The 22809-nt window shown below is 36.1% G+C and overlaps 1 protein-coding gene and 1 long non-coding RNA gene across 3 annotated transcripts; one reads left to right on the forward strand and one right to left on the reverse strand.

Annotated features, from left to right (window-relative positions):
- Positions 1–112: 112 nt before the first annotated feature.
- LOC146528541 (apoptosis-resistant E3 ubiquitin protein ligase 1) lies at positions 113–22581 on the forward strand. Of its 2 annotated transcripts, none has more exons than XM_085203050.1 (8): positions 113–567; positions 10605–10770; positions 15958–16166; positions 16647–16786; positions 16978–17118; positions 17525–17633; positions 18157–19367; positions 19607–22581. In XM_085203050.1, exons 1-8 carry the CDS (start codon positions 402–404, stop codon positions 20294–20296), a joined length of 2832 nt encoding a protein of 943 aa, XP_085059176.1. In that variant the 5' UTR covers positions 113–401; the 3' UTR covers positions 20297–22581. The 2 variants fall into 2 exon arrangements, with proteins under 2 accessions (XP_085059176.1, XP_085059177.1); XM_085203051.1 differs by lacking the exon at positions 113–567 and adding an exon at positions 2016–2327.
- Positions 1658–5943, reverse strand: LOC146528542 (uncharacterized). The gene is made up of 3 exons (XR_014879084.1): positions 5810–5943; positions 2769–2827; positions 1658–2048 (listed from the first exon to the last, which is right to left on the reverse strand). It is a non-coding gene; the product is annotated as an uncharacterized LOC146528542 (long non-coding RNA).
- Positions 22582–22809: the final 228 nt, after the last annotated feature.

A 22809-nucleotide genomic window follows, 5' to 3' on the forward strand; every position in this document is an offset into this window, starting at 1 on the left:
ACATGCCTTTGAATATGCTGGTCTTAAACAAAGTAAAACATAAAATATCATATTGGAATCTAGATGGTATAATAAAATTAGATGATATACTTACAAAGTAAAAAATGGTAAATACGTGAATTTGTGTTGTTTATTCAATTTATATGGTATATATTATATACCACAGTTTTGTAATAAACTATATTATGAGTAGTAGTTCTGGCTATCGTTTAATACCACCGGCACCTTATGAAGTAGTAGTAGGCTGTAAAAGTCCAGTTCATGCTATAAACGTCCAAATGACACTTGACGTATGTCAATGTCATGGTTCTTGATGCTTGTCAAATTTGCGAACTCGAAGGGGTTGGGACTTAATGTTTATTTTGCCATAAAATATGTTATTATGACTAAAAGACGCGAAAATGTTTAAGCAGGTGCAGTATTGCGGCACAGTGTTCTTCTTTCTAACGTTAGTTTATATAACTAGAATAGTTTTAAGTGAAATATTCGAAGATGAAAGCTCCGAGGTGGACGAGTGGCTGGACCAGAACGATCTTGGAGAATACAAAAAACTATTTAGAGATTTGGGTAAGTTGTTCTTTTATTTATGAAAAAAATATAAATTTGTATATATTTTATTTCTATTAAAGCTAAATATTCTATATTTGTTAATATATCGCATAAATAATATGCGCACAAATATATTAATAATTAATTAATATGTAAGACATTAATATGTACTGGGTAGGTTTAATTATTTAAATCCAATGTATGATAAATGTACAAAATGTTGAGTGATTTAAGGCAATCAGAATATATTAGCATATAAATTAACATTTATTTAAATTATATATATATATTACTGTAATAATTAAATCTTTATCATCTAATTAACGGAATTAACTACAGGAGGCCAAAGCAGTAGTAATTGCATTTTTTAATTTCTTTGTGTAGGGGCCATGCTAATCTTCTCATTCATAAATAAAGAACTAAACTGAACTGAACTCTTTAATTTTCTTATATTTTTTAAATTATGATGAAGTGAGTTAGAAATTCTATAATTCAATTAAATAGTTTCATTTAAAATTCAATTAATTTAATATCATATTAACTTATTTAAACTTGTATAAATATATATTTTTTTAGCTTCACACTTTATCTTACATGAAGCAGGGTAGGAGATGAACTTAATGCCAAGACAATTCATTCCTCACTTTTTGTCCAAATTTGAGATATAGTATGATGAGTGGCCAAATTCAATGCTGCCTTCTATCTTACGAAAGCAGAGAAATAAAAGTAATTCATTGCTCCTAATTGGGATTTAAGCGCACAATCATGCTGCTATGCCACTGATTCTAATGAACTTGTATGTACTTCTATAAAACTTATTTGTTTAGATTTTTTATTCAGAATAGTGTTTAAAATATGAAAAATAGTATCGGAAATAATGAGTAATGAACAGAGCTATTGCTTAATGTGTTACTATTTCAGCCAGACCAAATAAAAATGACATAAAAAAGACCCATAAATGTGTGAATATAATGTTAAAATAATTAATAAATTGTTTGATTTTATGAATCTAAATATTACTTGAAAAAATAAAAGTAAATAATTTATGCCTATGTATAAAATAAGCAAATTTTAACTTTTCTTCTGCTTACGACCATGGGAGTTTATTTTAAAAGAATGATATGTCTCTATTAAAAAAACTTGAGAGTAGTATCTTTTTTTGATAAACAACAAAAATAGAAACTAATATGAGATTAATTTATTTAATATTTCTCTTATACTCTACATAATACATACAGTATTGCTAAATTTATATCCACTTGAAAGTAATAATATTCCCTTTTGCTTTTTTACATAATGAAAAAAAAAGAAAATTGTACAACAAACCTATAATAAAATATAATTCATACTATCATAAGGGCGAAACCCTGGGTCCTACTGACGTCACCGCCCACCTTCCACAATTTGGGGGTGTAAATGTACAATTCGGGGGTGGGCGGCGGCAACCCTCAGTCGCGATCCAACACTGCACCGGGCGCACGTATCGTCTCTCCCCTTATCTATAAACATAATTAAATATGACAGCATTTCTTTTTTATGTGATAAATAATATAAAATTGCGATGTTTTAAAGTATTTTTAAACTAAAAATATATATAAGTACCGTAGCGTGCCTTGTACGGTCGATAGTGGTTTCGCTTAATAGTAGACAATAACACTGAGGTTGTATCAATATGTGGCAATTCGAAGATTCTGAGATTTGCTCAATCGGCATGATACATCCTTCGCACAGCCGCCACTCGGGCCTGTCTCTGCTGTCTGGCATGTCCACGTTTTCAGGTAACCAATGCAATACGTGTTGACTGAGTTTCTTTGTTACATAAACACCGTATTTGTTTTCTTAAAAACGGTATTTTGAACGACATTATATATGTTGATTTATTTGTCATAACATAGGTTTTTGTAGTTACTGTATAGTGTGGAAGGAAGGATATTTATTTATTGACGGTTCTTATTCATTCAAATTTAGGCAGGGTATAATCTCTTTTTTGTCACGATACTTATACTACCGATATGAGACCAGTAGATACATGCGTGTGACTAAAAGCGACGGATTGTGGGTTCGATTCCCTCCTGAGGAAATGAAATATTTAATATTTTCATTACTTCGCTCCGGTGTCTAGAGTCAAAGCGCGGTGGAAAGTGGTGAACGGAGTGTCTCAACCTACCCTGCTATATGCGGGGTAAAGCGTGAATAAATAAAATAGCTAACTTCAGTACCTTATTTCTTACATGATATTTAACTGTATCCTAAGTTGAAATTGCCGCCGGTCATTGATCTGTAGGCAAAGGCACAACCTTAAATCACCATTCATAAAATTATGAATTTTTACAGCATTATGTTACATAAATTGTACTAATAACTATTATTTTTTATTGATTTCTTGGAAAAACAACAATATAAATTATAATCATTTACATATTTCCAATATAACAAGCACTGGAATCAAATAATATATTTCGTAAAAAGTTGCGCACGATTTGGACACCGAAGCAACTGTTACTTGGACTGTTAAGGGTTTATTAAAAACGGTTATAATTTTATATGTATGTCCAAAATCGAATGACTGTCGCATCAAGTTTTAATTTAATTATCGGCTTTGCCCATACATACTCGTACTCTATAATAATATTCCATAGCTCATCTTTTTTATTATTTTGAACACCCTAATCTCAGGAACTACTGGCTCGAATTAAAAAATTCTTTATGTTTGATTTATTGAGGAGACGCATGTTATACCTTATATCGTATAAATGTCTCACACGATCTAATTAAAATAAACTGTAGTACTTAATAAAAAATTTCATATTTTCATTTCCTCTGAAACGTGAGACAAAACGCGACGTTGAATTCCGACAATTCGGCGGAAAATGAGAAACGGAGTGTCTTGCCATTAGGTTCCACTGTTCCCTCTGCCTATCCTGCTATAAGCGGAATACACAGTGAAAACAAAACATGGCATAAGTAAGTAGTAGAGTAGCCAGTTCCCTCTAGCAGGGTGCTACTTACTTACAAGGTACATTATGTAAAATATTCACATACTTAACTCATACAAAACAGGATCAATCTAATATAATGATTTAGCTATCAATATTATTTTTAGGTTGGTTCAATGTTTATTAATAGATAATTTTAATTGAATTTTATTTTACTTCGAGGTAATTGAAAAACGTGTTACATTCACTGAATCATGAAAATGACCTTTATATTATTATTGAATTTATTCACGTCATGCGACAGTTGAAATGTTGCGAATAGGTTCTAGTGCTCACTGCGGTAAGAAAGGTCGTCGTCTTAGGGAACGTCTAAGAAAGTAAAATAGACGTTAAAAGTTTGTATGAAATAGTATACTATAATATGAAATTTTAACTTAGTTTAAAAAAAACGTCGGAAAATCGGTAAGCATGCGAGCTCTTTAGTGAAAATAGGGCACTGAATAAAGTAACTGTTTATAATATAATTTTAACAGAATCAATGCAAACAAGTTCACACCTTTACAACATCCACATAAAGCTTTCCATCATTATTTAGTACGGATCCGACTCGCATTTAACCAGTTTTTTATATTACAAAGCGAAAGAATTGGTTTGGTTGAACGCGCTAATCTCAAGAACTACTGGTAGGAACGAATTAGAATACTCTTTGCGTTGGATGTTTCATTTATTGACGAAGGTTTAGGATATACCATATCAATATCGTTTCTATGTAACGCATTTGAAAAATGTTTTATTTTATAAACAACTCATATTATGTATTCGTCCACGAGGGCGAACCCGCAGGTATTTTCGCAGTTAAATATTTTGTTAAGTTAAATATTTTCAAGGGAATATCTTATCTGGCTCGCGTATACAATGAACCTCGTTATATTCGTCCATTGTATTATTCTAGCGACTAATTGACTTTTTCACCGCTAACTAGTGTCAAGGGCCACCTCGGCGGCTCTAGACACGAATAACAACTCCAGATGCACGTGATAGTAAAAAAAAAATTCCCAGTGTCACCTTCACACTATTTTTCTCATAGCAGAGTAGGCAGTAGGAATATAGTGTTAAGACTCTCCGTTTTCCGCTTCCTGCCCAATTTTCCAGACACTGCGTGTTGATTGGTGAAACTAAACAGTATTTTTTTCCTACCAAAGCGGAGGAATGAAAATAATTTAAACATAATCATTTCATTGAGTGGGTATCGAATTCACAATGCGTTTACAGTCAGACGCTGTACCATTAGGCCAAGAAGGGCTAAAAAAATAGTTGAAAAATATATATTTAAGATTTTATAATTTTAGAATATTGTAAGAACAGATACTACAGCTTCACTTGAATTTTTAAACCAAAATTTAATACAAGTTTTAAAACGGTAAATTTTGTGATCGCTCTACTTACCTTGAAACGATAACTGTTTTTTTAATATTTATATTAATTGATATTATAACTACGTTACTGAATGATTACGTATTACTCAAAGTATTTTTTTAGCTTATCGCTGTATCCCGCATATATCAGGGTAGGCAGCAGAGGAAACATAGTGTTAAGACATTTCATTCCCTACTTTCCGCCGTATTTTCGAGATATTACGTGTTAGGTAAGTTGTGGCACTCAACGCTGCGCTTTGCCTTGCTACCAGAGCGGAGAAATAAAAATATTTAAATGGGAATTGAACCCACAACGTTTACAGTCGCACGCTTGTGCTCCTGCACCACGACTGACTTCATGATAAATATGAAATTTTATATTTATTATGTGGATAGGTGTTTTTATGGTGTAGTAAAATGAACGTCTGACTGACTTGAACTGAACTTTGCGACTGACTTTACTTCTACTTCTACAAGACAAAGGGCGGTGTTTTATATTGACCTCTTAAAACTAAAAATAGATGGCATATCATTAAATTTTCTTATTAAAAAAAACACCAAATCAAATAAATAATAAAAATCAAATCAAACCAGCTTCAGGCTGTATCCCGCATACAGGATAGCCAGAGGGAAAATAGTGTTAAGTAAGACACTGTTCACCACTTTCCGCCGATTTTTTTCAAACCATTACGTGTTGAGTGGCGGATCTAAAAGCCGGGTTTTTGCCTTCATGCCAGAGCGGAGAAATAAGAATAAGAAATAATAATTCATTCCCTCGAGTGAGGATGGAATCCATAACCGTCGCGTTACAGTCACACCCTTGTGCCTGCGCCACGACGGCCTCAATTCTATTTTGTAATTATATTTTTATTTTTTTCTATTTTCCTCTAACATTTTGTGTCGACAAACCTATTTCACTGCGCATCTCTGGGATTGATAGCGGCGAGCTTGGGCCGGTGCCAGCACTATGCAGCTGTGTTCAAGTCCACTCCGCCACAGTCTACAACAACTAGATACTGAACACGTGCAATTGTAATGGCTTTATCGATCGTATACAATTTGTATATTATACTTGTGTCGTAGGACTTGTTGGTCTTATCGAGATACTCGTAATTTATAAATCTTAAGGACATGATCGTATCTAGAGATATTTTCCAGTAATGGCCTGGTTTTTGGTGTATTTGCTTCACACTGTATCCCGCTCATAACAGGGTAGACAGAGGGAACTTAGTGTTGAGCTACTGTTCTCCTTAAACCTTAATAAGCCGGTAAAACTACGTACTCTCTACTTATTCTGCTGTAAAAGGAGAAGCGTGATGTTAAAGAAAACTTTTGGTCAGCTATAATTTAAGTAGCTGAATATGTTCCCAACAGCTGTAAATTTTAAATATTTTCTATAGTACAATACAACGCTTATGTTATATAAAAGTGCATACGCGCAGAAAGTTATTCGGTTAAGTCTTCAAAGGCCTAATACATCGGCTTTGGTGGCATGCAAAATCCAGCAGAGCACCACCTGGGTCGGTCACCGGCCCAGTTCCGCGCCCTATTTACAGCAACAAGTGCGCATTGATTGCGTAATCTTCATTGCACATGTCAGACTATATTGACTATAAGGACATGTGAGAAATTAATTATATTTATACGCTAATGGGTACTTAGTCTTAATTGTTATAAGAAAATCATGAGTATTTCCTCCTATTGTCCGTGAATAGCTAAAGATTTCCATAAATAGATATTTTTATATTATTCTTTATATAACAAATGGTTTCAACAAAAAAAAAAGAAAAGAAATTTTTCAACAAAAAGTGAATAGAGTCTTTCTTGAAATGACTTAATAACAGTGTTGAGGTCAGAACGAAGTGAGGGTTAGTTCTATTATGTGAATACTTTAATTTTTTTTTTGTAATGCGACATAGATGGTAAATATTTGTATTTAAAATATTACTTTTTTTTTTGTGCGATTAGATACAATGTGACGTAAAGTTTCGCGGTCAAACGAAGTGTCTGTCTCTGAAATGAGGAGAAAGTATAAAAAGGAATGACACAACATTGGGAAGATTATCTTTGTGTATTGTACTAGAGACATTAATATAAATAATTAAGTTAACAAAAAGATTTAGGCTGTAGGTACAATCATTAAAGGCCACCCTACTAAACTAAGTACCTCTAACAGTGACTTTAATATGCCTAATAATTTAAGCTTCCTGAAATTGAAGATTTTTCTTGCCTTTCTGCACTTTTTTTATAAACAAAACGAGAAAACGTATTTTTAAAAATATAAATCATTCTATCTTAATAGAATTTCAGTCAACGAAGAGTAAAATTATACCGAAGTAAATAAAAAAATAATAAAAATATAAACTGTGTTGCCTAATTACTATAGTATACACAACAATTGTTAGGGTAGAGTTGTCAGCATTAAAATATATTTATATTCATCGTGTTGTTTGTTTTACATTTTTAACTTCCCCATTAATTCGAGCACTCTCCATTCGCCTGCGGTCATAAATGTTTCGTCCGAATTTGGCAAGCTCTCGACCGGGGCCACACTGTGTAAGAAATCTTGATTAATTTGTGAATATTTGATTCCTATGATTTTAAGAGAAAGTCATTTTGAATTTGAGTCTCTGTGGACGCTCTCTGCCCCAATGGATTAAATTGGGGACATAGGTATATACCTCAAGTAAGTCAAATCATTTTGATTTTAATTTAAACTGTAGTAATTTTACCTAGGTATTTTACCTTCGGTATACGTAGCGTACCCATGTGTACCTATTAAGTATAAGTTATAATTTATAATTGATGTTGATGTTAGAGTTTCTGGTTACTTTTTCACCTGAAAATTATAATGTTACTTGTAAAAATGTCATATACCAATCGGTTTTTTTTATATAAATGGAACAATATAATTAAATAATTATAAAATAATGACACATTAATAATATAAAAAATGTCCAGATAGTCACAATTCTTTTAAAAACGGAAGGTGACCTTTGAAAACACAGTATCAAAGATACTGGAGGAAGGGCACGTAAAAAGTATGAGGATACCCCGGAGGGTACGCATGAAGAGATTGAGGACGAGGCGAAAGTGGTATCATTTGACGATAGCATTTGGTGCCTAACTACCCCGCTAAGGATAGAGCGTGAAGCTAACTACTATTCATGTAAACAAATATTTTTTGTTGAATAGTTTATTAATCGAGGAAGGCTTTATTACGTTACGTTAATTGATAATCCTAGTTCCATATAACTTTGCTAGATATCCACAATATAAAACTTATCCATATATATATGGATGGTTCGCTCTCGGAGTCAGCACTCAGAGCGCCGTGATCGAGAGTCTGGCGGCCCTCGAACTTGAACTGAGCTCTCGAGGTCCACTAGACCTCGGCCGTTACAAATGCTTGCTTATATTTACAGTCATAAGAAATTTATCATATATTTTGTTCACGAAATTGACTCCGAGTTTGCTTAGAGAGTTGAAGATTGATATTTTTTAGAAGATTTTTGTTTTAGAAGATGATTTGTCTTACCAGTAGTTAAAAAAACAGATATAATACTTTCAAGAGTGAATTGAATTTTAAAGTATATACGATATGTGTAAATAAGATATAAGAGCCAATTATTCAAATAAATTATTCACTTATAGGGAACTACACCACACTATTACGGAATGTTATAATTAACGGAAGTGTTTTAATGTCAAACGCAGTGTCTCAACACTAGGTTCCCTATGCCTACCCTGATATGTGCGGGATACAGCGTGAAGCTAAAAATGCAAATATGAATATTTTATTAAGATATAATTGTTATAGTCATGTCATATTACATAAAAAGGGATACGCGAAAGAAAAATTAATAATATAAGTATATTTTAGATGTAATGTATCTTTTTTCATTAAAGTCTAATTCCTTACTTTGCACAAAGAATACGAGATGTGTAACCATAATTGAAGACAAATAAAATTTAACAATTTCTATCTATTGGCTAGTGGCTTTTTCCATGATGAAATTCTAAATAAGTTTGTTGTTTTCCGCCAACTTGTGCTATTGAGAAGTTAGATGCAAAGGCTGAAATGTTAAATGTTTCCATCAATAGTTGAAAAGGTCAAGTAAAGTTGAAAAGAAATCGCGGCCGAAGTCGCGTGAGGCACGGCACGGTGCTGGTTTCTTCGAACACTTTTATAATTAAGTTTTGAGACTTTGTACGGTACTTTAAGCTTTGGTTTTTCTTGTTTCAATAGGAAGCCCTCGTTTTACTTATTTTGATTACTTTTTTGGGAAAGTGGGTATATTTTGTTTAGAATTTGGTGATTATTACACACATCACCAAAATAAAACTGTTTTCGTTAAGATTGCATTGTGTGTACCTATTGTAAATTCGATAAGCTTTTAAATCACTTGTAGAATTTTCACTAAGAAATATATAAACTGAACGAAGCCGAAAGTGAACTAGCGTCCCTTAAAAACTGTCCAATCACTTAAGGAATTGAGCCATACGTTCTTATCAAACTACGTCAAAATTCTTATACGTTTGTTATGAGTGATTACAGAATTTAACAATTTTAACCGACTTTTATTTTCAAAAAGAATGAAGTTCTATATTTTTAAACTGTACTTATTCATATAAAATACAGAAAAAGCGGCGAATTGCATACATAATGCAACAAAATCGATCGAAAAATTAAAAAATAGAGTTATAGGTACTTAAATGTTAAAATGATCGTCAAAAATCCGAACCGAAAGAAACGTTAAAAAACAATTCTAAGTACTATCTGCACGACATAGTATGTATGCTTATAAGCTACTATATGAATATACAAAGGCATACATTATATCAATGAAGGCCGCTCGTCGCCTAGATACTAACCACCAACTAACTGTAATTACTTTAGACTGCCTGTAGTCCTTGAATGTACACCTCTACAGTTCTACACTCGTCAAATGCATGCAAAAAATAATAGACCTGTATCAACCTGTAATAACACGTAAGCTATGACATACGAATGCCTCAAATGAGTTTTATGTATACATTTTCTTCCCAAGAGAACTTTAGAAATAGATATATTTTTTATATGTATTATATTTTAGATATTACAAGGTATTATTATTAATATTTAAAAAAATCCTCACTTTCTATATTTCGCCCAAAAAGGTTAATTATTGTTTTGTAACAGTATAACAGTATTTCCTTTTAACTCTGAAAACTCTACATATTGACATCGATCTCGTAGCGTCTCGTAGCTGCCGTGAGTTATACCAATTACATTAAGGCGTCCCAACTGAAACTTCTCATACCAAAATTGGTTTAATCAAAGCTTTTATTGTAATGAAAGTTCATATAGCAAACAATTTGTATGAATGTAAATCATAAAGAAAAAATAACATTCATTTATAATGGTAGCAAAACGTGAATGGTAGGGTAGAAAAAGTGATTTTCTTTTTCCTTCCCAATCATTTCAGGGTCTATGCGGCCAGGATCGCTTTCCTATTGGATACCTATACCCAGGCTGGGTAAATATCTGTTCTATGGTATATTCCTCTTATAGCAAGGTAGGTAGCTCCTAGTGTCAACACGTTCCCTTTTTACACGACATTGAGGATCTAACCCATTATAATCCTGTTTAGAGTCAAACGCAGTTTCACTGTGTCACAATTACCTTAATTATAAATTAAATGCCAATTAAAATTTTCTATAGGAATATCAACACTATCCGGTTGCGGGTCGCCGGAGAACATGGAACGACTGCCAGAGCTGCCCGCGTCGGAGGAAAGGAGGCTTCGACGCGCCGCGCACGTGCTGCAGCAGAGGCTCGTGCTGAGGCAGTGGCTGGCGACGCATAAGCTGCAACATGCGTATTCTAAGTAAGTTTGATTTTTTGTTAATAAGTCAACGTAGATGTCAGCCTATGAATAAATACTTCTTCTTTCAATAGATATCGTTAGAAAAGTCTATATTTTTGCCAAATTACTACATAATTTTCTATGTGGGAGCATATAAATCACTGTCCAACACGCTCACTACTGGAGGGCGGAGAAAGCTAAAAGAAAATTGCTATTTTATTCGTAGATATTAAAAGCAACATGTAGAAGACGTAAATCTCGCCCATTAACAAAACCATTCACGACTGTCAAACAGACTCATTATATGTATGTATATAAAAAGTATGAATGGAATCTTTTTTAAATATAAAAATCTTTTTCATGGAGAGCTTAGAACATAAATATTCTCTATCTTTTACTCCGGAATATAAAGCAACGAGAACTTAGAGATAACATAATTCTTTTAAAAAATACGATATTTTTTTTTTACTTCTCGTTTTGACCAGTAATTGGCACGTGGCTTATCGTGATACACAAATTTAAACCAGAATTATTGTATTTTTTTCTATACTTTGTACTTGTAATATACCTGCATTACATTATGAATACTTGTAAAAAATAAAGATTAATTCGTTATTAAATGTAGCTTTTTTAAATTATCTTAAAATTAACATAAATTATTTTAAAATTCAATTAAAACCTTTCAACGTAACGTGAATAGAAAAACCCTTACCTCCGATTTGTCCTCTTAATATAATTAATAATTTTGTTAAAAATGAAACTAAATACATACAATTATATATATGTTGAGTAGAATTACAAAATTTTTATACCTATAGATTATGGCGCATTGCGGAGAGGCCTATATTGAGATTTTGCAAACTAAGTTCTTACGACATCGTAAAGTAATTGTCCTTAAGTAATCATAAATCAAATAAATCAGCTTCACGCTGTATGCCGCGCACAGCAGGATAGACAGAGGGAACCTAGTGTTAAGACACTCCGTTCTCCACTTTCTGCCTAACTCTGGAGGCATTGCGTGTTGAATAGCAGAACTCAAAGTCGCGCTTTGCCTCGACACCAGAACGAAGTAATGGAAATATACACGTAAATAAATATTTTACTTCCTCGAGTGGAATATTGGATCCAGAATGACTTTTTGCTTCATTTCGTACGATACAGGAAACTATTAAATATAATAAATCCGCATTTTAGAAGCATTATTATTTTATTAACTTGAAGTTTTACCTCACATATAGCAGAAGATGCAACCTAGTACCTATTCAGACACTCTATCCAACCTCGCACTTCCTAACTAATAGATAGTATATTAATAAAAATATATTAAATGTGTAATATTTTCTTTATCGATAATTTGACATGTAAACCTTGACCGTAACATCCATAAATCTGGAAAGTATTTATTTAAACGCAAAACGAAGATAAATGATGTTGACACTGATGTGATAAATAACGTTTTGCCCCGTCAGCTTAGTCTCTAAGCGGTCTGAGCTCAGCAAAGTGAACGTTCTATCTTCAATAACGCTAATTTAAGTCAGTTGTCGAAGTCGATAGATACATAGTAAAGATTTTCTTGCGGCTTTGCCCGCTTGCTCAAATAGCGCAATTATTAAGAACTGCGCCATACATGTTGTGCTTGCAAGTGTGTTTTCCTGGTATAAACAATAAAGTCGTACTTAAATTAGCTTCCAATCACTGAAAACATTATATATGCTCGCAAAAGCGGTTAAGCTCCCCCTTTTTTATTAATATTACCTGTAATAGGGTGGTCATATCTATTAAAAAAATACATTTGAACCTGTTGTTGCTAAGTTTAGTGCATTCAACAAATTCTTAATCTTTATAATAATAATATAGATAGTTGTCTTTGCTTGATGAAATGTCTTGTTTGTTCACCATTGAACAATTTTCATTTGACTGATGAACCTTAGTATGGTTGTATAAAAAGAGACGAATTTAATCTATGTCACGTAGTAGCTAAAATTTGTTTAAATGGGTCGTTAATTGCGTTGACTTAAAAGTTAATTTTTTTCTCTTCTTCAAGATACCCTGAATATTTGAAATGAGATAAATGGTCTTGACATATGGAGAGACGGACAATAAAATGATCTTATAAGGATTCTGTTTTTATTTTTTTGAGGTAGGGAACCCTAAAATAGAAGAAATAAACTCATCCTAACATACTCCGAGAAAATATAAGTGCTTTATGTAACATGTGAATACGCTTTGTTGTAAAAGGCTTGTAATGCACCGACAAAGTAATGGCCCTAAGTCGTCTGCGTAACTTGTTTTGTTAAACGCCTTATAACGAGATAATGTATGTACAATTTACATATTATGTATGTACGCTAATCCTAATTATGCTTTGTTTGCTTCATGTTCCATTCATTCACAATGGGGACTTAGTGTTGAAACACTCCATTTCCCACCACATTGCAAAATTTTCGAGACTGTAGAACTCAACGCTTTATGTCATGATTATATTTCTCTTTTTATGCATTTCTTCCTTTTATAATAAGGTGGGAAGAGTAAAATATACGTTGCTGTTGTGTACATTTTCATTAATTCCAAATAAATATATAACGCGTGTTTTATCTAAATAAATTATAAAAGTATCGCCATTAAATATATAACTTGTACTTATAGAGTACCTCACTAAGTTGTTCAGGAATGGGCGTAACCTTGTCCAAGACCAAGGCTTGGCGTTTGGTTGGGCAGCGTTTAGGCAACTGCGTCATGTTTTTTCGTCCAAAAATTTATAACTATGTTATATATAAGTCTACGTATAGTTATACGTTTCTTTTAAATAAATTAAAAAAATATATTATTTATAAGTATTAAATTTAAGAATCGTAAAATTTGCAGTTTCTAATACAGTAAAGACATATCACATATAGCGTATATACAGCATACTAAAAGATATAAATATAAAAATGGTACAACAGGAGAAATATTTGAGTCAGTTTTTATCGAAAATGGGTTTTTGTGACAGTCAAACCAATTGTTTGCGACATTTTTCATTAAGCCAACTCGCTTTCATCGCGATGGAATCATGTAAAACCTCGTTTTTTTTTTTGAAATTGTCATGGAACATGGAACTCGAGTTTGTGTTACTTTTGAATTATATTCGGTGTTACTTTTGAATTTTTAAACAGTATTTAATATTTGAAAACAAAGCTATGTCTATCTTTTTATTTTTTACCTGACCGCCAAGGTCAAGAGGTTTTGATTAAAATAAAAAAAATTGCGGATTTTTGGCGCCGCCAATATCAATAGCATTTATCTCAGGAACTCTCAGATCTACACTCCCTTGATTTTCTAAAAAAAATGTAAATTCTACGTCCCTTACCTATATAAAGGATGTAATCCCTAAAAGTAATAATAATACAATGAAACAAAGTTAGCAACAGCCTTATTATAGTAACATTGAATTTGTCTTCTATCTTCATAAGTCAGAGTCAAAGGTCAACGCTTAAAACGTTGCAGGTCGCCAAATCGAATTATGTCTGTTGCGGCCGCAGACACTAGACAAATTTGATATTTTAGTATGAATGCGGTGTTTGAGCATGTTTGCATCATTTTGCTGCATTTTGTACGAAATTCGCCGCATATTCAAAATCGGTTAAATAGGGTAGGTACTTACTTCCCGTGAATCTATATTTATGAAATTCAGCACGAAGTGAGAACTTGCTATCCAGATAAAAGAAAAAAAAATCGAAATGTGAAAATTTATATATATTTCATAGAAAAAAGTAATTAGAAACATATTTGTAGCATTAAATGTTAAGGGAAGCTTACCAATCTGCAATTGTGAAAACTGCAATTAAATCGCTTACGCTGATTCGCTAATCTATATAAAAATAAAAAATACATTGTTTTTAGTTTTATTACGTTATTATTAAATGCTACTAGCAACATTTTTTCTTATACATATCTTCCATTTACAGACACCTTTACCAAATAATTCATTATTGAATGAGAGGTCATGAGAGGCTGTAATCAACTTAGAAATTAGTTTTATTTATGGAATAGGTAGCTCTACCACTAGCCTTGATCTCATAAAATATGAACTTAAAGGAAGTATCAATAGATTGTGAATGTTAACAGTACTACAATAACAGTTTTATTTCTAATATCGGTTAGTGAAGTAGATTTAAATCAATTTTACTTTGATCAACTAATTGAGGTCGTTGTGGCTCAGTGGCATTGTAACGCGGCTGTTGTAAGTTCAACCTCCACGCAGGGGAATGAATATTTTTTTATTGATATATTCCTTTCTTCGCTTTGGCACCATGGCAAAGTGGGGAACGTAGTGTCTTAACACTAGGGTGCCCCTGCCTACCCTGCTAAATGCAGGATACAGCATGAACCTGAAATAATAAGTGAACTAAAAACTCCAACATAATGCGTCATACATACGAAAACAGAACACAAGATTTATTTAAGCGAAACCTCAAACATTCAAAGGAAGACGTGTAAATAGTGTTGGTGGCGGAAATATGCCGAGTCGTTCTCGACCGAGATTCGAGGGAACGAGGGATTGTTACAAGTACCTAATTCAAGATACCAACTACCTACAGCCTACAGGTGCAAACAATACGCGTGGTTAGACAGCCGTTGTTAGTAACGTGAATACTTTACGTCTTTACCATTGTGAAATGGAGACATTTATATTTTCTTTATATTGTCACACCGAAATAGATTTTCAATTTTATTTTTCATAAATTGAATATGATAATGATGATACAGTGAAACCAGTATTGTCATCATCATTATAAAAACCACTTATAAGTCCAATTTTGGACGTAGGGTTCTTTAATCATCTTCCACTATTGTCGGTCTTGAGCACATTGACAGCACTCACGTTGCCTGCTGCAAAGCTGTAGGTATATATTAGTAAAACATTTTCAATGAATGAAATTATGAAGCAGCCAGGGCGGTCAGTTAGTATAGAGATATCAAAATAAAGCTCCAACCGTAGTTTCGGTCACTCTCTTTCTTTAACAATAATTCGGCAGAAAGTGGGAAACGAACTGTCCTAACACTAGGTTCCCTCTGCTTATCCTGTTATATTTGGGATACAGCGTGAAGCTGATAATATAACATATTAATCACTGAATTATCTCTATCTATAGATACCTTTTCACATTCATAGATTCTATTTCACATTCATAAATAATATAAATTTAAATAATTTATAAATTCCAGATTACTAAGCCTAGATGTATCTTCCCTCGAGGATGTCTACTGGCTCGAGGATACCACGGCGCGTCATGTCATCGAGGCGAAGGACTTCAACGCGTGGTCGGCGGCGCGGCAGAGCTTGCCCACGGGGAAGGAGGCATTGCAGACACTCAAGTCCGATTTGTGGAGCGCTGTGGTCAAGAGCAGTAAACACCAGGACGCTTGGACTTGGGGTTAGTTTCGATTATAGTTATTGAAACAAATAACATGAGTAAAGAATATTTCAAACTGCTATGAAAATATGTTTTTTTGTTGATTTGCTCAATGCTTTAAAGCATCCGTCTAATATATTATATAAAATAAGGATGGTATACTTTCAAGTTTTTCTGTACATACATGCGATTTTTTTTTTCTTCTTTCTTTTTTTTCAAAAACGGAAGAGTCACGCTCATACCGCATTATTTTGCATATTATCCTTGTATATCCTCGAATGTGAAAAATCTCTAAAACGGCGTACATCGTGGTTATAAAGATTATTGACATTTAAAAAATCACGCCATCCACATTTAGGCGATGCTATGTACATAACAGGCGGTGAGACAGTGTCTCATTTTTTCCTTGACATACGCCACCAATCAACGAATGCACATTATTGTCGATATTGATTATTATTATATATATATAAAACATTTTTTATAACAAAACCATTCCAGGCGGCATGTTAGTGGTGTCCATCTCGGTGTGCGGGCTGGTGACGCTGGCGGCCATGACGCAGCCGTCGCTGGCGCCCGAGGCCAAGCACTCTCTGCTGCAGTACGTCACCGGCAAATACCTGCACCCGCCCAGTTGTAAGGTACTTTTCATATCTCGGCTATTGTTATTCGTAATTTATAGTCACACTACTAACAGCAGAACAGGTATGATTATGCAGCAGGTAACTGGATCAAACTGTAATATAGGCCAATAAATGGCAACGTAAAAAAATATCTATAAATGTTTCTGATTTTGTTAGGAAAAATATTGAAATAGCTTAAATCGTTCCAGGTGGAGTGGGGGTGGGAGGAGCCGCAGGCGGTGGGCGAGACGATGTGCTTCACGGTGTACTGCTATCAGCGCAACGGACAGCCCTACCCTATATGCGACACCGACGAGCTCGTCGTAGATATAGCACTAGGTACCAGGAAGGTAACTAATATATAACAATATGAATATTCATTAAATATGTTTATGAAATTATTTTTAGTTTAAGGGGTGAATTCTAATAAACGATGAAACACGTATTCAATGAAATATTTTTAAGTCTAAATTTCAAATTTTATAAAAATCGGTGGCGATTTAAAGATTTTTCCATACAAACTTTCAACCCCTATTTCATCCCTTTTGGGGTTAAATTTTTCAAAATCCCTTAGTGGGCGTCCACGTTATGAAAATAAACATCTGTCGAAATTTCACAATTCTGTCATCAGCGGTTAGGGCTGTGCGTGCCTCCTACCTCTGTCAGTGGAAATGTCTCCTTTTATATATGTAGATAACAATATTTTGATTACTAAATATCAGTACGTATTGATGGTATTCTTGTTGTGCGTGTCAGATCGCGGCGGTGGTGGAACTGGGCTCGGGCGACCCGGCGCAGGCGCACGCGGCTCGCGCGCAGTTCACGGTGCGTGCGGCCGGAGTCTACCACGTCAACGTGCTCATAGGTCAGTCCTATTCCACACTACAGAGTACAGACTCATGGTCTGTTAAGCAGAGCTTTGCATTAGAGAGAGGTATCACTAAAAATAGAGCCAGAAAAAACTTCAAAATGATTTTTTTTTATTAGAATTGCAAAAAAATAAAACATACAAAACTTATACCATTTCTACATTACAGGGACTTTGCATACTCATAATTATGAATGAATCTTTCTGTTATATTATCAACATCGCAATAAAATATCGAGACGATCTTGGCGTCGAATAGCAGATATAATTGGGCGCAACGAGACACCCAAGTTTTTTTCTCCTAGTACTTTACTCTTCCATGTTCCGTAAAATGTGTGATTAATATACCAGTAAAAGTAGATCGATAGTTGATGGTACTTTTAAATTTTGGGGTGATACGGGCTTGTGCGAGGTCCATGATGTTAACAATCAATAAATACTTACGGACACTTCACAACTTGACTTGACTCAAAAATTTTAATTTTGCTGAGCCGATGTGCACTGTACGGTCGTGTTGCAGGTGGGCAGGCGGGCGCAGGCGGGCCCTTCCGTAAGTGGTTCGTGGCGGGGCGCGTGGAGCCGCGACGTTCGCGCGTCGGCCGCGTGGGCGCTCTCGTGTGCACCGCGCAGCGCTCGCGCCGCCTGCACGTGCACCCGCGCGACCGCTACGACAACCCCGCGCCACTCGACCACCCCGGCACCGGCTTCTCGCTCGACGCTGTGCCGCTCGACGCCGCCGACCAGGCTGCCTATACCGCCGACTTTGAGTACGACGCCGTCAACCAGCGCGTCAGCGTGTCACTGTGCTTCGCGGCCGCTGGCGTGTTCCGCGCCGCGCTGCGCTACGACGGCGCGCTACTGCACAACGGCGAGTTTGAGTGCATCGTGCTCTCGCCAGGCGACGCCGCCTCCGTGCAACGCCAGCTCGGCGCGCGCCGCGGCGCCGCCTACGAGGCGCGCCTGCTGGACGACGCGGGCCGCGCGCGCCGTGTGCTGTGCTGCCTCAGCGCCAAGCGCCTGCTCGTCAAGGACTACGTGCTGCGCTTTATCCCGAAGCGCATCACGTCGTTCCGCGTGTGCCCGTCAACGCGCGTGGTGCTGGCGGCGCGCGGCGACGCGGGAGCACCCGCCGGAGAGCTGGTACTAGAGGACGGCGCGCAGCCCGCGCTGCGCCTATGGGCGGCCGAGCGTGACCTGCTGGCGGCCACGTTCGCGCAGCTGGTGGCGGCGGCGTGCGGCGGCGAGGAGGGCTTCAAGCACAAGGCGGAGTGGTTCTACGCGGAGTTGCGGCGAGCGCACGCGCGGCACCCGCACGCGCGCCTTTCGCTGCGTGTGCGGCGCGCGGACGTGCTGCGCTCGAGCGTGCGCGCCACGCGGCGCTGGGCGGCGGCGGAGTGGTGCCGCAACCTGGAGGTGTCGTTCGCGGGCGAGGCGGGCGTGGACTGGGGCGGGCTGCGGCGCGAGTGGGTGTCCCTGCTGTGCGCGCGCCTGTTCGACGCGCGCGGCGGCCTGTTCGCGTCATGGCAGGACTCGCCGATGGGGCTGGTGCACCCCAACCCCGCGCCGGAGCGCCCGCCGCACCTCAAGCTGAAGCACTTCGAGTTCGCGGGCAAGCTGGTGGGCAAGTGCCTGTACGAGAGCGCGCTGGGCGGCGCGTACCGCCAGCTGGTGCGTGCGCGCCTCGCCAGGTCCTTCCTCGCGCAGATCATCGGCCTGCGCGTGCACTATAAGGTAACCGATTTGTACAATAACTCTAAAATAAGCTCTAAGCCTGTCCAGGCTACCCTGTGGCGTTTACAGTTGCACGCTTGTGCCCCTGCACCGCGACTAGACTAGTTGTCTTCTTATTTATAATGAGTTTTTTTATAACAATGATATGTAAAAAAATATATTTTTTATGATAAGGACGATAATGATGATCAGCGTTAGTCGGTGGGAGTAGTAACAATTGAGATAATATTGTGCCGCAGCACTTCGAGCAAGACGACCCCGAGCTGTACCTGTCCAAAATCAAGTACATCCTGGAGACGGACCTGGACGCACCCGACGCGCCCGAGCTGTACTTCAGCGACGACGTGTACGACCGCGCCGGCCGCCTCGTGCGCACGCAGGAGCTGCTGCCCGGCGGCGCGGCGCGGCGCGTTCGCGACCGCTGCAAGCTGCAGTACTTGGACGCGCTGGCACAGTGGCGCCTGGCCGCCCGCTGGCGCGCCGAGACCGCCGCCTTCCTGCGCGGCCTAGCGCTGTTGGTGCCCGAGCGCCTGCTGGCCGCCTTCGACGAGAATGAACTGGAGCTGCTGCTGTGCGGCACGGCCGAACTGTGCGTGGCGGATTGGCGCGCGCACGCGCTGGTGGGCGGTGCAGGGCGCGCGTGGCAGCGGCGCGTAGCGTGGTTGTGGGCGGCCGTGGCTAGCCTGAGCGCGGAGGAGCGCGCCCGCCTTCTGCAGTTCACGACGGGCTGTGCGCAGCTGCCGGCGGGCGGCTTCGCGGAGCTTCGGCCGCGCTTCCAGCTGACAGCCGCGCCCACCTTTGGCGCGCTGCCCACCGCGCACACCTGCTTCAACCAGCTATGCCTGCCCGACTACGACAGCTACGAGCAGCTCGTGCGCGCGCTGCTGTGGGCCATCAACGAGGGCGGCGAGGGGTTTGGCATGATATAGACGCGCACACCCGACACCGCAAACATAAAGAACGTATACAACGTATATTTGCACAATTACTTTTCTCATGTTCTTGAAAAAGTTAAGTGAATATTCTTTAAATTCACTTTTAACAAAATTGTACATACATATATTTAGTCAATTATAACTATGTCCTGCCATCGCAAACTTCCGTCGATACAGGAATTGAGAGCGACAATAATGCTGTGGATCAGCATTTTTAGTACCATAAGAGTCGCTTGTTAAATTTAAGGCAAATTCTCGTTCGCAGTTGAGAGACCGTCAAATTTCTAAGTAAATCACCAATTTACTTTTGTATTATTTGCTTACATATTATTCCTTTAAGATGCTAATTTCTATTAAGGTACTGCTGATAGTACACACTTTACTCCCCTCATTGCTTTTAGTTGGATAGAGCATATTAACAAAATCTTTAGATTCTTAATTAATTAACAGTCATTAGATTAATTTCTAATTTTTAAATACATTTTGTAATATCTTTAAATTATCAATAACTATCGATGGTATATTATTTTCACTATACACATCTTTACACTTGGATATACAGATTGTATAAATACTATATTAAAAAGGCGATAATAGCAATAAATGTTCTTAATGTATAGAATTATAGGTTTTGATCCTTAAAATAAATTATTGCTAGTGTTTATTTTCTGTACTTAGTTAGCGCTAGTATCTTTTACTATAGAAGTTCAATTCTGGTCAGTTTAGTGAGAGGAATGAGTGAATCTGATACACTTATGTATATGTATATATGTAAATATAATGAACAATGTAACAATGCTGGTGAAACTAAAATGGCCTGAAATTATTGATTTATTAAAAAATAAATTAAGAAAGTAAATGAAATCTATGTAATATTTTTGTTATAGCTTCCTTCTACTTATTGTATTATTACAAATACGTAATGTTTATGTCAACAGATATATAATTAGATAAAATAATTAATACTTTATTTCATGGAAATTGTAAGTTAAGTTATTTCTTATTTATTTTATCATTGTTTTATAATTTTAAACTTTTTATTCTATTATTTTTTTGTTATATTGTTTATAAATAATGAATAGATTTTCCCTTGAATCTCAAGTTTGTTTATAGTTATATACGAGTAGGTGATATTATCATATAGACATATTTTAATAAAAGCAATTGTTCAGCAAACCATGGCATCAAATGTTATTTTGCTTTCAATATGGTTAAATAAAAAAATACACATACTTATAGTAAATTTCTAACTGACAATACAATTCTATACGTACTTAAATTCAAAATAGAGTTTATTAGAGATACGTAGTTGTTACTTAGTATAAAATATAGAAAAAAGTCACTAAATAAAAAGTGTTCACAATTGACTAGTCATTACATTTTCAAATTTCTGTACAAATACTCGTTCGAAGCAAAATAGTGCACCTGAATGTTACTGTAAAAGCCTAGATTTTGGTTGAAAGTTTACCGTCAAGAGACGGTAATGTAAGGATTGTGTAAGGATTTTTAAATGTTATTTGTGGTTATATATAAGAGGTGACAAATACAAAACAAAAAACAGATTTCTTTTTTATAATTTAACGTATTTCTGTAAGACTAAGAATTTTCACCACAAACCAGGGTTATACAGTAACAGACTGAAACTACACTAGCTAAAATGTCGATAGGTGCTTATAAAATACGTTAAAATAAGACTTAAATCCACGTTATAATATTGTATTTATTTTAAAGTTATCTAACAGTAGTAAATTATTATGTTTTACATTTTTCTTATAAATATTTTATTTTTTATTTTTAACTTGATATTTTATTTTGTACTGGTTGCCTAATAATTACTTAATAAATTACAATTAATACAAAAAATGCACAACTCGCATTAGAAGCAATATCAATATGATAAAGTGTTCATTCATACATAGATACATTACGATATTTCGCTTGTTTAATAAAAAGCTACCTACAGATATTAGATACAGACAAAATGCCCGAGGCAAAAAGTACCTACCTATGAAAGAACCTACTTCAATTTCTTAACTTCTTAATTGTAATATGTTAAAAAAGGCCATGAAAACTTTATTCAAGACTTGTTTTTTTTGAGTTGGGTCACTTTTAAGGGAGAATTAATTAAAAAAAAGTCTATCTTAGTTCTAAATAGTCCAGTGTGGCCTTCAGCTTCTGCTAAAGGTAGGTAATGAAGTAACATTCCAGTTGTTGATATTTTATAGTAGTTTGTTGAATAGAATTATTGTAAGACTGAAAGATTAAAATAAATACAGCAAGTTTCTTGTTTTATTAAAATATCCCTTTATATATACTTACTTACTGTTACTTTATACTTTCATTTTCTCAAATCTCTTATCAAAAATTCCTACAATAAAAATGTTTTCGGTTACATTCAATATATAGACTATTATTTTGCTCTTATGCACTTTAAAAAAATGGGTGTGGCTGTATCATGGACACGACTTTTATGATTTCCGATTTCGGTACTAAATGAATGCTGAATG

This window comes from Heliconius melpomene, chromosome 19, assembly GCF_056956725.1.
Source record: "Heliconius melpomene rosina isolate 202511_hmr_F chromosome 19, ASM5695672v1, whole genome shotgun sequence".
Classification (NCBI taxonomy): domain Eukaryota; kingdom Metazoa; phylum Arthropoda; class Insecta; order Lepidoptera; family Nymphalidae; genus Heliconius; species Heliconius melpomene.